At 46.4% G+C, this 18,481-nt stretch overlaps 1 protein-coding gene across 1 annotated transcript in view; it reads right to left on the bottom strand.

Annotated features, from left to right (window-relative positions):
* LOC138513018 (transcobalamin-1-like) overlaps nucleotides 1–18,481 on the bottom strand; it is a 101,231-nt gene that overhangs the window by 9,745 nt on the left and 73,005 nt on the right. Inside the window, exons 7-8 of the mRNA XM_069627733.1 lie at nucleotides 15,475–15,664; nucleotides 5,374–5,489 (exon numbers count right to left, since the gene is read on the bottom strand). Of these exons, the coding sequence (XP_069483834.1) occupies nucleotides 5,374–5,489; nucleotides 15,475–15,664 (306 nt within the window). The remainder of the gene's footprint in view (nucleotides 1–5,373; nucleotides 5,490–15,474; nucleotides 15,665–18,481) is intronic.

Genomic DNA, 18,481 nt, shown 5'->3' with positions numbered 1-18,481 from the left:
CACATGTTGGAGGCTGCTGCACAGGGCACAATGGATGCAGATTCACTCACGGCGGCCATTTTAGAGAGGAGCCGATGCTCCGCAAAGTCCATAGCTGGCCCCATAGGGCTTACCTTGATACGGTCTGTGCCTATGGCCAGCAGGTTGACCATGGCTTGGCAGCCAAAAAAGGGTTGCAGGGAAAGGGGCTGCTGGAGCAGCAGAGGCCCAGACAGGTTTTACTGAGGCCCTTAGAGGTGGCCCTTTGAGGGAGGCTGACTGAGCCTGCTGGATCCGCGGGCAGACATGCATCATGCTTCTAGTGGCCACTCCCCCACTAGAAGCATTCTTCACTATAACAGACTTTCATTGGGGACGAGTGTCTTACCTGAAAGAGAGTGACACTCGCCAACACACTTCTGTAAAAATATCACCTATTAGTCCAGAATCCCCCAATCCCACACCTGTGAGACAGGAATGTAAGAGCTCTGTTCCTTGTTTCTCCGAATCACGGAATGCTGCCTCCAAGTTTCCTGTGAAACTTAAACCAAGGTGGACGGTCCCTTCTGTGGTTCCATTCCCTGGAAATGCTATGCTGAAACTATAAAAGAGCAGAACACGAAACTAATATCCTCCATGTATGCTCTCACTCTAGAGCCTGACTCAGGAAGCCAACAGATTTCCATTTAAAATTGAAGACATTTCGCTTCGAAGCATGCATTTCTATTAATCTTTCAAAGGATTTTTACTTTTCTGTGTCACCATTAGGAACAGACACAGATGCATCAATGATGAGGTTTTAGTTTTTGTGGGAGGCTACACCACTTAATTCTTGTAGTCAGGTGAACGGGGCTTCCTGGAATAGATTATGCATCATGTGAATCTGGTTGTTGTGTTGTCATATTGTATATGTGTTTTGAATCCATGCTTTCGCAGATGTTCTGAAATGCAAGAGCATTGGGACCCAAATGGACCTGATCTCTGAGATGCGCTATGGGATGCATTTGGATGCTTTCCTTGTGCGACATTTGCACACTTTTGACAAGATTTTTTTTGTCTAACTCGTTTTATTTCATTTTGTCTTGTGAAACAACACAACCAGCAAAACGTGGTGCATATTCATGAATATTTTGAGACATCCCTGAAAGTCTTCATCATCTATCGTGGGCCTGCGAGAATTGTAAGTCGAAACTGTTTCATCATTATCTGGCCCGTAGAATACACATGAAACAAAACTGATAATTGCGGAGGATTCAACACAAATTGACAACTAGCCCTCCTAACTCTGCTTACAAAAAAAATGCTTGATTCTACATATTCTGAATGATCTACTGTTTTCGGGATTTGCTCAGCCGTGCCAATCCTCCACTTTTGTCTCTAGGCCGTGACCGTCCCTCCACTCATTCTAGACCCAAAAGAGTATTTCTAACACATGTGCATATCGGGTAAGACCATTCACCTTCCTTTAATTCCTCTCAGCTCAGTGTAGCCTGTGAGAAACCTGAACATACTCTCATCTCTACTCCCCTGGGATCCTCTGTTCAGGTGGCCAGGGAAGGGCCATCGCTGTTGGATCCCAACCCTTGGGGCGGACAAGCGAGGGAGGATAACCTGAGTGGAGGGTGCTTGGGGATTGGAGAGATGGTTCCTGAGGGCCGAGACACAGTATCTCTCCTCTCCTGACATTGACCTACCCTCCTTTAGTCTTCATGGGCTATTTTAAGGCTTATTCCATCACCCTCTTTAAGTCTCCCTTGAGTACTGCGAAGAAGGAGAGGCAACTAGGAGCAGTGCAGATTTACCGTTTTAAAAACCACTTTGGAACTGTGACGAAGAACAGAGGTTTAGACGCATGCAGGTATGAGGATCATGCATGTTCCATTAATATGTGTATACAAGGTCAGGCAATTGAGAATGATTTGGTCCACCTGCAATCCCTTGTTAATGAGGGAACATATAAAAGGTGGCATTCACAGAAGGAGAGAGGAGCGAGGGAAGAAGTACAAGTGCTGCAGAAGGTGCAGGAGGAGCAGAGAACTTGTGGAGTGCCGTGCAGAGGGGACGAAAAGCCGAGGTGCTGACATGCTGAGTTCCCGGGATTCTAGCCAGGGGAACAGTGTCGGTCTGAAAAACCCTTCTGGGGGGGGGGGTAAAGGGACAAAGCGTGACCACTGTGGAGAAGCAGAGGCAGAGTCCAGCACAGAGGCGGAGCAGGAGTGATTGTTTGGTAAGCGACTGTAGAAGCCCAGGGCTCCGGGACATTCCGTGAGGGGCTGTTAAGCCCGATGCACACAGTTGTGAATACTGAATGTAATGAAAAGCGGAACGCTTGAGTTTGAATGTAGATCATCCTGAAAAGTTGAAGGCTTGCAATCCTGAGTGCTGAATATAACGGAAAGTTGGACATTGGAAATCTTGAATATCACATGTAACAAAAAGCTGGACATTTGCCGATGGTGAAGATCGAATATAATGAAAGGGGCGAGTGAGCCTTCAACAGTAGCAGTGTGCTAATACTGAATGTAAACATAGTAGAAGGGCTACTTAGCCCATACAGTGAAAACCTGAACAACATTGAAATTGAATGAACATTTGTGCATTTGACTGACTTTGGCAAAAGGGACTGTCTGAGCCTGCACCACAGAAATTGCATAACATTATGTTTGCCGAAGCGAACACCTCAAGAGTAAAACCATTGAATACCAGCTGGGGGAAACGTGTGATTACGTGACCTGTGATGTGTGGACCATGCGCCTAGACCAGTGAGTTTCCCAGGATCAAATGTGTTAACATCAAGACATAAATCACAAGCAAGATATGTGGTTGCTGGTTGCATGACCAGTGATGGGTGGACCGTGTGGTCCACCAACAGCTAACTGGTATTCCATTCAAATCTTGTTGTTGCGTTCCGCCCCCCCTTTTTGGAGATTGGTTTTAAAGGATCCTCTGCCTTTTCACCATCCCAGAATATGTATTCCTTTTCTTTCCAAGTTTTTGGCAGGATTTTTAATTGGTGTCTTTCTGTTATCAGGAGCCATTGCAAGTGCTTAAGCCAAGGAAATTGACTCCCTTCTACTCCTCCCTAGGATAAGCCTTGGCCTAGCATGCACCATTATAGTAGTTTAGCTCGACTGACATTAATCGTTTTGAGAGATTTAACCATTAGAACGTATAACTCAATGGATCTTGTGTGTTCTTTCAGCAAAGTCAATTAGAAGTAACCATGTTTGTTTGACAAACATACTGTTAAGTCATTTTTATCATTAATTCGTTATCAATAAGAGAGGTCAGCGAGTTAAGCATCCGAGAAGGATAAACTGTATACATAGATAGACATATTTTAGACAGCTGAATAAAAACATTTTTAATTTTATAGAGACGTCTGGTGGGGTGGGGCTTATCACGATTATGGCAGTGTTTCCTAAAACATGCAGTATTTTTTTAACAAAGCCCTGCTATTAGAAAGCATACTCATTATGGGCTTTGTGGTATTTAAAAATACTGCATGTGGTAAATGCCACACAATTAGTTGATGAACTGTCACCTAAACATCAGAGGATGTACACCATCATTTTAAATCCAGCCAAAATGTAGAAGTAAAAAGTCTGTTCCCCTTGCATGAAAAATCCTTTTCTTCACTTAAGGTGAGTGCTAGAAGACCCCCATAACTTGCAACTGAAAAAGGATGAGGGGAGCCTCAAAGGGTGGCAGAATGTGGGCATCCCCTGCTCACACTCTCACCCCCTTTTTGCAGTGTGTAGGAGGGTGATTGCTCACACATCACTTCATTGTTTCCTAATGGACCAATGTGCTGCTTCTCAAACACTGCATGTCCTAGCATGTTCACTGTAAGAGGCATCTGTGAAATAGTGCATGTCTGGCATGACTTTCCCGCCCTGACAGGAAAGTCAGATTAGGAGGTGTGGTTGTGATGAGAGAAGAAAAGAATCAGACTCAAAACCAGATATAGGGCCTCATCACGAGTTTGGCGGTAACCCTTAAATGTGGTAGTAGCGCTATTACCGCCGCATTTAAGGGTCCACCAAATCACAGGTGGGGAATACGCCAAAAGAATAGGCTCGGTGGGGAATGGGCAATACCCGTTCCGCCAAATCCGTGATCCGGTGCTATTAGCGCCGGGGGTTTGGAGGCAGGGCTATTAATGCCGGCGCTAATAGCACCGGCATTACCGCCCAACTCGTGATGAGGCCCATAGTCTACAAATCAGCAATACATCTCTGTCTCCCTACTTCTAGTACTTTCTCTTTATTCTCCACTGAATCACCATTCTGCATCCTAGTATGCTCCTCTTTTTGTCTCCCTATCTCTCTTTCTCTCGTATTCTCCACTTTGCTCTCTTGCCTTTCCATTTCCTTATTTCCATCATTGACACCTCTCCACTCACTCCCCCATCCTCTCCCTGTTTCTGCTCCTTCCTTCAGGTCTTCTTTGTCAGGCTATCAGTCTATCTTTCTCACTCTCTTTCACTGTAAACACAGGTGGGCAGGAAGAAAAGGGTACAATGTTCCTCTACTTTTTGGGAAAATACACCATTGTTCCCTTACTTGATGTTACCCAGAGCACCGTCCTTGGACTGAAGGGCAAGGGAAGACCACCCTTGTTCTTTGCTCCCCCACTCTCCTGGAAATTCAAACCTGAGTCCTGGAGAGCTCTCTCACAGGTAATGGTTTTCTTGTTTTTATTGGAATAGCCTGCTTGAGGCTTGACACCTATTCCGGATCCGGTGTATAGTCCTGCACCTCATGTTAGAGGGGGAAACAGATTTTGGGCCCCACAGAAGCTGGACAGAAGCCCCTTTCTTTCTCGTGAGGTGGGGTTGCCAGTGGGAGACTTATGTCCATACTGTCCTCTCTCTGCGAGCTGGTCCTTTCTAAAGCGTTTGCCTTCTGCAATTGAGCAGGATTAACATGCAATTGATGCAGCACAGCTGTGTCTGCAGGTGATGGGTGGGTGGGAGAGGTGGCTTTAGTCTTTGGTATAGCCCCCTAGAGGTGTGGCTGGTGGGTAATTGGAAAGAGGCGGGTGCATTAAGCTGCTTCCGGTGGAGGGACAGTGACTGAAAGTAATAGTGATAGTTTAAGATACATTTTTCACGGTTTTAGTTTTTAGTACAGTTATAAAACACGGAGTTGAAGGAGGAAAGTCAGGACCTGGGTATCTGGTTTGTATTTGTGGGGGAGTGAAGGTGGGTAGATATGAACATAGTGCTACTGTGTTTTGTCCACGTTGTCCTCTCCCTGTAAATCATTGCCCCTCTCTCCCACCCTCTCTCTTTTTATTTTCACCTGACTGACTCTCCACTCTGTTCTTAGCTGCTGTGCCTTTAGCTTACTCCACACCCCTCCCTCGGTGCAAGCAGCCCCCAGCTCCTACCTTGGTTCAGAGGGATGTTGCCGTTCTTCAGCTGCCAGTAGGCCTCGTTGTTCACGGCAGCCAGCCCATTAATGGAGACTAAATATGGTCCGTATAAAGTGTCCTTCACCGTAAAACTGCAAAGAAATGCCAGCAAGAAGTGGTTATCAATCATAGGATCAACACAATACTAGCACAGCAGAGGCATCTGCACTGCAAACTCATCAAGCTACAGATCTGTACAGTATTTACCAAGCCATTAATTAATTAATCTTTTATAACACACTTAATACCAGAGACAGTTGCCCATGAGCTATCCTCCCAGCCCACCCGATTGACCTGGTGAACACATTCCAGCACAGTCATCAACCAAGGGATCTGCACGGCACCAACATTAGTGAGCATTGTCATCAACCAACGGGTTCACACCACAGTTCCCAGTACTTCAAAGGCATCACCCAATGGGCCTGCAGAGCACCTAACAGCAAAGCCACCCACCAGGAAATATTCATATTACATTCCAGCCATGTCATCAATCAACGGACCTGAATAGCACCTACCAGTACAGTCGCCAAGAAATAGTGTTTCACAGCACCATGCAGCACAGTGATGTGTCAAGCAAGGTAGTGTTGTGAGGAATTCGACCACCCACATGGGGAGTGTGCGCTCGCCTGGGCTTTTTTGAAGTTTTGTAATGAAAATGAATGATGGGAGATCAACCTCAGAAAATGTGTCGGACTATTGTGTGTATTCACTGTTCCTCCCCTTCCAACTAGCCTCCCCCTGTGCACACGCCGATACAGCCTCACTGAATACCGATGCTACGCGTGCTGCTGCATGCTACAATTCATGAATATGCACTGTTTAGTGATCCCATGTCTCAGTAAGTGCACAATGGTCAACCATCCAATGTTTCTGTGAATGCCCATTGAATATTGGGCCCAGATCACAGAGAATGCCAAATGAACATTGCCAATGATTGCCTTTGGGAACTGGTCCCATGAGCACTGTATGCTCTTTGTATATTGGTCATATGTCCACATGAATGCCCAATGAGTATTGTGCCTATGCTTCTGTGAATGTCCATTGTATTTTGATCCCAGATTACAGGGAACGCCTAATGAACATTGCCAATGATTGCCTGATCCCATGTGCACTGAATGCCCTCTGACTATTGGCCCTATGTCCACATGAATGCTCAATGAGTATTGTGCCTATGCTTCTGTGCCCCACACATAACACGACCCATGAGCACTTCCTGCCGCAACTATAGGCTATGCATAGGGCCATGAGCTACAAAGCAAAAGTCCCTCAGACTGGCTTTCGGCACGGGGGACGGACCAACCAAAACCTTTGTGGTGTGGACCGCTTGATAAACCAGAATAATAAGGAAATCCTGCCTTATAACTTGCATTCATGGATTTCAAATCTGCGTTTGACCTGGTGAATGCGGAACGCCTTTGGGACAAAATGTATGATTGGGGATGTCCTGGTTGGCTACTAGAAATCATTAAAGCCCTACATAAGAATACAACGGCCAGAATTCCATTGGGCAATGGCAAATCCTTGTTAGAGGGAATTGATATTGATAGGGGGTGAAACAGGGATGCCTGTTAGCCCCCCTACTTTTCAATTTATACCTGGCAGATTTGATCAGTTGTTTGGAAGCATCGGGTGTTTGGTCCCCGAAGAGCGGTAAAGATCATATCACTGCAATCCTGTACGCAGATAACCTGGTGCTTCTGAGTCACACAGTTCAAGGTATAAAAGCCCTCCTGGAATCCCTAGTTAACTATGCAAAGGAAAATGACCGAGTAATAAATCTTAATAAGACTAAGATTCTGCTGGTTGCGCCAAAACAAAGTAAACCGGGTTTGTATTCGGCTTAGCATAGGGCTGATCGATTATGTCGCTTACTACAAGTACCCAGGCTTAAACCTATCGGAGAATGGTAGGTATGAAAATATTATAAATGTTAAGATCACTAAGCACGACAACTTACCTTCTTGATAAGACGTTTCTCCAGGGATAATGCACTGTTCTCATTGAGTGGAATGCTTATGCTTTATAAGCAGTGGTTTTGTCCCACTATTCTGTATGGCTTAGATAGCCTGGAACTAAATAAGTAGGAATGGTTGAAACGGATTGAGGGCCTTTTCTGGCGCAAGATGTTAGACTTACCTCAAAGTATGCCAATTGAATATCTACACCTGGACTTAGGGTTAATTTCACTCAAAGCATTGGTGTTACAATGCAGAGGAGAACTTTATCTGCGATCTCAAAGTATGAGGAAGGAGTCCTTGGTGGCTCTGACAGCAGGATATGACATGGGAGAGAATATGAAGAATGAAACATTTTGGGAATCAATAAAAGATCTATTCACCGAAATAAACTGGTGGCCAGATTTTGCCAGTGGAACTAGTTATGTAAAGCTGAAAAAAGTACTATCTAGGAAAATAAAGCAATGGGACTGGATTTGTAACTATACTCACATGGAAACTTTGAATGGGTACGCTCAAGTGTCCAGGGTGTCCCATTGTTTTATGCGACCACAGTCATACCTGCTGATTTGCCAAGATCCTGGAGTTAGACGACTCTGACTCCTGACAAGGATCAATCGGCTTCACATCCATTCAACCATGGGGTGTCAACTGAAACTTAGGAGAATCGATTCTGCAGGATATGTAAAAACCCTAGCAATGCTGAAACAGCAAGACATATCTTCACAGAATGCCCCAGATTAGGCCCGTTATATATGGTAAGGTTAGGCCACCTGGTCCATAGCTATGAATCCATCCAGAGTGAAGATTTTTGGATCCACTGTCTAAACACAAAATCGACATCAACGCACATTGCGCTATACCAAATTTGGTTGAGTATTAAGAGTAACAAATATGTTACTGGAATTATAAGGAAATTGACTGAAACATTGCCCTTGTAAATGGGGTGAATATTTGTATGTTGGTATTTTATTTAATTGGTTCTTTGTCTTTTTACTATGCAGTATTGTCCCTGATTTATACTTCTCTTTAGGAAATATGAAATGTGTATTTGGTTAAAACTTATTGTGTGACATTAGGGTACATTGTAGATTAAATGAAGTACACAATGTATGTAATGAGAAATTTTATGTTCATACTTTTTAAAAATGTGTAATATGAATTTATATACGAAAGGTTCTATGAACTGAAACGTAAAATAAATAAATGACTAAATGTCCCTCACACACTCAAACCAAATCCCCAGAGCTCACTGAAGTCACAGGCCCCCACACCACTAACCGCTCCAGATCTTCCAAGCCCCCTCGGACTATGACCCACAGGCAGGAAACTGCTACCACAACTGCAAGTCATGCGGCTACTGAAACATACCTAAATTATGCCCTTATCAACGCCCGTTCCCTCCCTGCTCACGCAGCAGACTTACACGATCTGATCACCACCCACAACTTAGACCTATGTGCTATTACTGAAACCTGGCTTCAGGAAACATCTGCCCCAGCCCTTGTGATAGCGCTCCCCATGGGCTATACCATATTCCGCCAGGACCGCCCTCTCATTAAAGGAGGCGGGGTTGCGCTCATAGCTAAAGACTCCATTTCAATGGCGAAAATTGTTCATTCAAACACTGGCAACTACGATCTCTTATCTCTAAAAAATCACCACCTCACACAATTGCACCATCACTCTATCACCCACCCGGCCCTCTAGCAGACTTCCACTAATCCATCACTCACCTTGTATCAGACAACCTTAAAACATCTTCCAAGGTCATCCTAGCAGGCAATCTAAACTTAGGGCTTCATGACCCTAACGACACCCCAGTCAAAAACCTTGCAAATGCATTAGAAACACTAGGTTTCTCACACTCCATTACCAATCCTACCCACAACAAGCAACGCGCCACAATTTTCCACCTGATGTCACAGCCAACCTCCCTCTCTATGGACAGACCACCACCTCATCCTCTACACACTATCCACACCTGAGGTCCAAAAAGCCACCTCCATACCTACCCCTGTGGTCTCCACCAGAAGGGCACGCCTCCTCACCAGGGAAAGGTTAGCCCCTATCTCAAGGTCCCATCCCTTGAGGCACCATTTTCAAAAAACCCTGCTGCTTTGGCTCTCTCCCTCAAGACCATTTTCTCTGAAGCTATCAATGCCATTGCCCCCCTATCGGCCCGTAAAGCCAAATGTACCAAACACTCCAACACCTGGTTCACTCCTGAACTCTCAGCTCTACGCGACAAAAAGCACACGGCCCTATGAAAATGGCAAACTAGTCGACTTGCCTTAGACACACTTGAGTTCAACAAACTGTCTAATAAATATAAAAAAGGTATTGTCTGTGCAAAAGCCAACTCATTTTGCACTAGAATAGATAATGCCAAGTCCAATTGTAAAGACATTTTCTCCATCTTTAGAGAGTTAGAAACTCCTGTCCCACCACACCGTGAAGCCATCCTAAAGAATGAAGCATGGTGCGCCGACATACAATCAGCCGTGCTCCACATGCTCGACATCCCGCAGAACAATATCAGAGCGAATCAACTTAATCCATTCCTCTCCAATACGGCCCAAACACCCACTCCTAACCAGCAGACTACCAACACAACCCTCTTCTTGTTCAGAGATGTCAATGAGACAGAAGTTGCTGCGATCATGAAGAACATCAAACTATCCATGTGCAAAGGGGACATCTGCCCAGCCTCCCTTATCAAGCAATGCACAGACTTGCTCACACCGTTCATCATAGCATTCATCAATGCCTATTTTGCCTCAGGATCGGTTGCTCCTAGCCTAAACGAAGCTTGGGTTCGTCCCCTTCTAAAAGAAAACTCACTTTACCCATCCAATACCAATAACTACAGACCTATAACCACCGTGCCCTTCCTGCTTAAGATCCTTGACAAAGCAGCAAACCTTCAAGTCCAGGAATTCTTAGAATCAAAGAACATTCTAGGCGCCCCTCAATCCGGCTTCCGTCCTGGTCACGGCAATGATACGGCCCTACTGGACTAATTGACAACATCAGAAACTCAGGTAAACCTGCTCTACCCCTCCTCTTAATCCAGACACAATCCTCTTTGGAGTACCGCAAGGCTCCTGCCTATCTCCCACGTTGTACAACATTTTCACTATCTCCCTTTTCAACCTACTTGACTCGCTCAGCATCATGTACACCAACTATGCCGACGATACTCAAGTTCTAATCCCTCTCTCTGGCAACTATGAGGCTGGCTCCAACACTCTTAACTCCATCTACGCCACCATCCACACATGGATGGCTGAAAACTGGCTATGCCTTAACAGGGACAAGACTGAATTACTACTGCTAGCCCCCACTGACTCACTGATGTCACCTTGAAGCTAGCTCCCACCCCTCTGGAGGAAGGGCAGTGAATGGAATATCTAATGCAACAGTTTACAGTAGGCAACTTCTGCAGTGAACCCGCTTTCAGAGGGAAGAAGAATGTGAATTGAAGGAGACAGAAGTCTGTTCTAACCACCAACTTCAAAGGAAACATGCTCTTTGATCAAGAGTCATAGATAGCTGAAATAACCAGAGCGACACTTTGATCCACAATAGATAGGAAGACGGGTGGGACTTAGTAGTACATGTTGTCACCCCTTACCTTTCCTGTTGCAAAGCACTCTGGTTATGACCTCACACATAACAGAAGATTGTTGGTGGGGACTGAGGATTGGTTCATTAAGGTAGGCTTAGCCTACACCAACCACTGGGCCCCATTTGGCTATAAAAGAGGGCCGAGCCCCTCACTCAGCAGATCATCAGACTACTTTCAATGGAGTAAGAAGAAGAACTAATTTGGACCTTGGCTGAAGGTACAGTCTGCCTTACAGCTTCCACCAGTGCAGGAAGTCTAGGATTTCCAAGAAGGAAGAAAGATCCCTCCCCTAAACATCCCCCACGGAACAGAGGGAGATACCAGACTCAGAGGACCCATCCAGCAGCTCCAGAACCGGTACCTTGCCAGCACACAGAGTACCATGCTAGGTTCTGCCAGCAAGCTTCCTAGGTAGGAAGTGCCAGAGAGTCTCTGAACAAAGGACAAGGCTGCTGCCTACAAACACTCTTCTCAGCTTTGGTCCGTTCGCCTTAAAGGATGACACACGCCCTGCGAAGAAGCTAGGAGGAGAGCCACAACAAGCATCAACCAGCATCCATCTTGTAAGGACATTTTTGAGACAGTCGAGCCCTCGAACCGCGACCGGCTGCACCACTGACTGTTGTCATGGTGCAGTCACTAAAACCATCAGAGACGCCTCGACCAGCGTTCCAGATCCGCCAACCAGCACAGAGACAACAATTCTTGACCCTGAGCCACTGTGTAGCCAAGCCTGCAGCCATCCATCCAGCCTTGCTTGCCGAACTGCCTGCCACCTGATACCCACAGGTGTCTCCCATCTTGAACTCTATCGCAGGAGCTGCAAAGCGTCCTGGAACCGACTCAATGCAGTCGAGCATCAAGATCATCTTATCCACCGGGTACATTGTGGTTCTGTCCCTCTTGTCCTTCTACGAAGGCCCCTAGTGACATTTACGACCCCTTGCTCCCTTGGTGCTGAAACCAAATAACCTTGAACAGTTAAGACTGATTGCTTTACCGACTACCCTCCTGTCAGTATCCAGAGTGCATCCCTTTCCTTTGTGAAACTGTCTATCCTCTGTGTTGCTTTACAGGGTGGGTTGTATTTTGTAGTGTGCTAGAACTGTCTGTTGTAATAATAATAAAGTCGATATTTGTATACAACCTTGACTGGACAATACCTTCCTGCCCGGCTAACTATCGCCCAATCTCCATCACTCCTTTCCGGGCAAACTCCTGGAAAAGCTGGCCATCTCCCAGCTTAATCTTCACACTGAATCTGTTGGTTGTCTCCATGACCATCATTCTGGCTTCAGAGCTGCCAAGAGCACGGAAACTGCTCTCCTGAACATACATGAAGACCTGCTCTCCAACCTTGATTCCCACACCCCCTATGTCCTCATCTTACTTGATCTCTCTTCTGCCTTTGACACAGTCAACCATGCCATCCTGCTCAACCGTCTCTGTGATAACCTGGGTATCCCCGATCAGGCCCTTGCTTGGCTGACTTCTTTCCTCTCCGATAGACCCTCCCAGGTCCAGCTTGGGTCCTTCCTCTCCTCACTCTCAATCTCTGGTGTTCCCCAGGGGTCTAACCTCTCTCGCTGGCTGTTCAACCAATACCTGGCACTTCTTTCCAACTGCATTGCCGCTCTCTGTCCCAACTTTCAGTGTTACGCGGATGACACTCAACCCTTCCGCCACCTCTTCTTCTTTTATCTCTGTCTGTTTGCTACCCAGGAGTGGTGTGCCGCCAATGATCTCTGCCTTAATGCGAGTAAGACCAAGATTCTTCTCATCAGCATACCTGCTCCCTCCTTTCCTGTCACTGTCTGGCCGGTCTCTCTTGGCCCTCTCCCTGCTCCCACCTGTGAGGCAAAAAACCTTGGGGTCATCTTCGACTCCACATGATCCTTCTCTCGTCGCATCTCTGACCTCTCTAAGAAGTCACATTACCAACTGCACCTACTCAGAGGTATTCTTTCTTTCCTCACCTTCCCCCAGAAACTCACTGTCTCCAGAGCTCTAGTTCTCTCTAGGCTGGACTACTGCAACAGACTCTTTCTAAATCTGCCTGCCTCTACTCTCCGCCCTCTGCAACTCATCCAAAACAGGACTGCAAGACTTGTCCTTGACCTCAATCCCAGGGATTGTATCTCTCCAGGACTGAAATCTCTGCACTGGCTCCCAGTGGCGGCGAGGATTAAGTTCAAAACCCTCTGCTTTGTCCACAAGGCCTTCTGGGGCCTTGGCCCTCAAAACCTTCAACTCTCTCTTCCTAAATATCTTCCTTCTCGAGCTCTTCGCTCATCCGCCTCCATCTCCCTTAAGGTCAGTCGCTTCTCCAAGCAACCAGTTGGTGGTAGATCTCTTTCTTCTGCTGGGGCCTCACTCTGGAACAGCCTCACTGCCTCTCTGAAACTTGAGGAGAACCATCTCTGGTTCCAGAAGCACCTAAAGACCTTCATCTTTGCTTCTGCTTTCTCTCCTCCTCTCCCCTGCTGACCTCCTGGCTGAACCTGAAACTGCACTGGTTTACCGTGCTACACTCTGATTTGGGCCCAGGTCCCCTCCCCGCCAGTTGCACACCTGTACTGCCCCCCTGGAAACACTTGCACTCACGCACTGTCTCTGTATCAATACAGCCACCTACCTACACTTGACACCTGATGACTGCACTTACCATTGCACTTGCCACCATCTTGTAGCACTGTTATTTATTTAGTGTCTTATATATTTTACTCTTCTCCTATGCACTGCCCCCTCACCTTTCCCCCCGCACTTCTCCCATTCCCCCCTCCCCTTCCATGATCTCAATGTCACCTGGCCTAGTATGATCGTTGTCTCTGTCTATCCTCTGTTCCCCCCCTCCCTTGATCGTCGCGCCTTGAAACACTTGTGTGTAGGCACGTCATAAATGCCATATCATATCATATTGCATAATTGGGTAATAATTGTATTTTCACTGTGTTGCAACTAACCAATGATCCACGACCTTGCGGACATAAGCCTGCCGTTCCGTCCATGTTACCAAAATTGGATAAGGAGGTTTATAAGTTACTTGTGTTTCCAATCTGTTTGGATCCCTTCTGGTGTACGAGAGGTGTGGGGCTGATTGATGGTTTAGAAACCGATATTCATCCCTTGATCACTGGTGCCCCGGAAGTTGGTTAGTCACAGATGTACACAGATGTACACCTGCCTAGCAAAGGCTTCAATCACGGGGTTGGCAGAGCATGGCACATAAAAGGCATCATCCAGGGAGTCTGCACTGCACCTACAAGCACATCAAAGTCAGCTAAGGCATTGATCAAGGGCTCTGTAGTCATCAAGCTAGGGATTTGCACAACACCTCCCAAAACATCAGGAGCGTCAACTAAGCGGGGCAAGCATCTATCAGAACAGTAGGCATACCACCAAACCAGTAGAATGGACTGAAATATCGTCAAGGCACATGCAACAATTAGTACTCTGGCTGCAGAAATCAACCAAGTTTCCCACCCAGATATCTGCGCTACAGATGGATGGAATCAACAATCCACATACATCGTTATGTCTGTTCTAGAAATCAGCAAATTAAGCTCACAGATCTCTGATTGGTGTAAACCATAGCTCTCAACTCACATGCGTTTGGCTGGTGTCACCTGCCACGTAAAGAGCTGACCCACCCGCCAAAGCCTCCTGCATGCACATTCATTTAAATCGGCCCTCACCTGCCAAAAACAAAATCGGGTGTTTTCACCCGCCTTTGTGACACAAATGGTTGAGAGCTATGGTAAACAATTTGAAACTGTCTGGAAAAGCAGCCAGACTTCTCTAGAATCGGTAGTCTTACTATAGATATCAGTATGCCGTCTCTATAAATAGACAATTCTACTTAATGAAACAGTATCTATCAAGCTGCTCTGTGAATCAGAATGAATACTCTAGAACTCAGTAAACAGTATACCTCCTTTGGAGGTTCCATGTGTTAATATCCCCGAAAAAATATTGCGATACAAAAATATCACCATATTTTTGCGGCAATATTGAGGCATGGACCCTGCGGGGGACACCCCCGCAACCCCAGCATTATTTTTAAATGTGTGGGGTACTCCCCTGCAACCACCGCTCCCACAAATTATCCCCCCCAAAAATATCACCTATGGCGTTCCAGACGACCATATATACGGCGATATTTTTGGTGGGGATAATATTACCTGATACCCCTTTGGAGGTCAATATGCTTTCTCCACGAATCAACTTCGCTGCTTTAGAAATCAATATGTCTGCTCTAGAGATAAGCATGCCTCCTCTAGAAATGTCTATACCAGTTTTAGAAATCTATATGGCTGACCTAGAAATTAGTAAACCTGCTCTAGAAGTCAGTAGGCTCTATTACCAGCATCTACCGTCTAAGTACTACTGTATGCAGAAGACTCAAATACACCATGAATCATGCATGACATTGACATGCTCTTATAGGACTAGCATCAGCCCCTTTCACTTCCTTAACTATGTGTCACCCACCTGAATTTAGCTGGTTCCAGGCTCTGTGCTTTATTCAGGACATCCAGAAAGAGGCACCCCTCAGGCATTGTTAAATAGATGGAGTAGTTAAAGGTGTTTGTGACGCCATCAACAACCGTAAGAGAGACATTGATCTGACTCACATTGGACACGGGTGGAGGTGTCGGAGGAGAGATGATTGGCAAATTGTCTGTAAAAGTCCGGGGGTAGAGAAAACAAAGTTTCAGAAAGACGACAAGAGATGTAAGACCAGCCATGTCAAGCAGGTAGCAAAAAAATATAGTAGAGTAGAAATGAGACCAGCAGATGGCAAATAAAACGAGAAAAGCCCACGTCGAATTTGCAGATCACAAGTGAAAAGAGCAGAGCACTAATGAGACAAAGGACAGGTGAAACAAGCAGAGTATAGGTGACAAGCAGATCCAATTTTAAACAAGTGGAAGTAAGGTAAAACTGACAGAGCACATGTGAAACCAGCAGAGAACAAGTATAATGAGCACTGGCAAAATCAGTTGAGCACAAGTAAAACCAGCAGAACACAGGCAAAGCAAGCAGATGTAATGTGAGAAAATGGGCAGATTGCAGGTGGGATGAGCAGAGCACTTGTATAAACAGAACAGCATAGGTGAAACCCACAGGACACAGAACAGACCAACAGAACACAAGAGGGAATAGCAGACCACAGATGAGACAAGATGAGCACAGGCAAGACCACGAAAACCAGGTGGAACAATCAGACGTCCATGAAACTACCATATCACAGGCAGGCAAGCAGAAAACAAGTGAAACAGTCGGATAATAAAGGAAAAGCACAGATGAAACCAACAAATCACAAGCAAGGAGGGCAGCACGCAGGTGCGTCAAGAAGGTAGAAGGTGTTATAAGCAAATCATAAATGAAACAAGCAAGCACAGCACAGGTGAAACCGTCAGAGTGGAAGAGGTTTCAACAGGACACAGGTCACACTAACCAGACATGGGTGGGTTATGCAGAGGAGAGGTGAAATGAGTTCATTAAGAGTGAGACAATGCGGCCATAGCTGAAACCAGCACAGCAGACCATAGATCAGGCAAGAACAGGACAGGTTCAACCAAAAGAGCATAGCTCCAACCAGCAGAGTACAGATGTGGCAAGCGTGCAGAGCACACAAGAGACAAGCAGAAGACGTAAGACCCTCAAAACAGAAGTGAGACAAGCAAACCACAAATGAAACTAGCAGAGGGCAAGTGAGTCAAGCAGATCACTGACACAACAAACAGATCCCAGGTGAAACCAGCAGAATACAGGAGTAAACAGCACAGTACAGGTGGGAAAAGCAAATCTCAAGTGAGAAGAGTAGATCACAGATTAGTCTAGCAGAGGACACATGCAACAAGCAGATCAAAAGTGAGACAAGCAGAGTGCAGGTGAAACTAGGATAATATGGACGAGTCCAAGAAAGCATAGTTAGCCATTAAAAAAACAGGTCAGAAAAAGTGTAACAAAGGTGATTCTGACATGGCATGGGTGAGATATTCAAAGCACAGTTATAGCACGGATCAAACGGACGGGGCACATGGGAGGCAAGTAGAACACAGGAACCAACAACATAGCACAAGTAAGGCAAGCAGTGCGCTGGTGGCAACCAACCAAACAAAGGTAAGACTGGCAGAGGTGAGAGGAGTAGCACATAGGAGAGAAAGTCAGTGCAAATGTGAGGCTAAAAGTATATGGTTAAAACTGCTGAGCACAGGTGACACAAACCAATCGTAGGTAACATCTACAGGCAAACAGTGAGTCTGGCAGAGCACCGGGGATACAAGCAATGCAGGTATGTGGTAAGCTGATAACAAGGCAGAAGTGATGTGAGCAGAGCACAGGTGATGCCTTCATGTTACTTGTGAGACTGGCTAAGAGCATATGAGACTGACAGAACAAAGATGAGATCAACAGAGCACCTGGTGAGGATGGCAGAGCACCGGTGGGCACAAGCAAAGCACATGTGAGGCCAATATTTGTTATGGGAGAAAAAGAGAGCAAATGTGAGGGAAGCAAAGGACTTGTAAAACCAGTAAAAGGGGGAGGAGCACATCAGATGTGGATGGCACCTTAAAAGGACAGCTGAAACCGGAAGAGAACAAGGGAGACCACCATAGACCTGGTGAGATCAGAAGAGCAAAAACAAAGAGGTGATGGCTGGAAGGTTTAGAATTAATCTTAACCACTGGCAATGCTCTGGGCAACCCTCCAGACCACCGTTCTTCGCCTGCCAAGCCATTACAGAAGGGAAAGACCATATGCAAATCAGGCTTGGCCCCACCCCAAAAGGGGCAGTCCAGCCCGAACTGCTAGGCCACATCCCTTCTGCCGAGACCACAAGCATCCCCAAACATGTTTCGCCCTTGTTGGGGCTCATCAGTGAGGAGTAGCTTGGGTCTGATTTGCATATGGTCTTTCCCCTTCTGTAATGGCTTGGCAGGCGAAGAACGATGGTCTGGAGGGTTGCCCCGAGAAATGCCAGTGGTTAAGATTCAGTCTAAACCTTCCAGCCATCACCTCTTTGTTTTTGCTTTGTCACCCCGAGTGGGACGGGTATGCCCAGACGTGGGTCCCGTGCCTGCTGGGCCTAGAGACCCAAGCTACTCCTCACTGATGAGCCCCAACAAGGGTGAAACATGTTTGGGGATGCTTGTGGTCTCGTGCAGAAGGGATGTGACCTAGCAGTTCGAGCTGGACTTCCCCTTTTGGGGTGGGGCCAAGCCTGATTTGCATATGGTCTTTCCCCTTCTGTAATGGCTTGGCAGGCGAAGAACGATGGTCTGGAGGGTTGCCCCGAGCAATGCCAGTGGTTAAGATTCAGTCTAAACCTTCCAGCCATCACCTCTTTGTTTTTGCTTTGTCACCCCGAGTGGGACGGGTATGCCCAGACGTGGGTCCCGTGCCTGCTGGGCCTAGAGACCCAAGCTACTCCTCACTGATGAGCCCCAACAAGGGTGAAACATGTTTGGGGATGCTTGTGGTCTCGTGC

The sequence above is a fragment of the Ambystoma mexicanum genome, chromosome 12 (genome assembly GCF_040938575.1).
Source record: "Ambystoma mexicanum isolate Mex_15411 chromosome 12, UKY_AmexF1_1, whole genome shotgun sequence".
Lineage (NCBI taxonomy): Eukaryota > Metazoa > Chordata > Amphibia > Caudata > Ambystomatidae > Ambystoma > Ambystoma mexicanum.
This window is presented reverse-complemented; position numbering and strand designations above follow the sequence as displayed.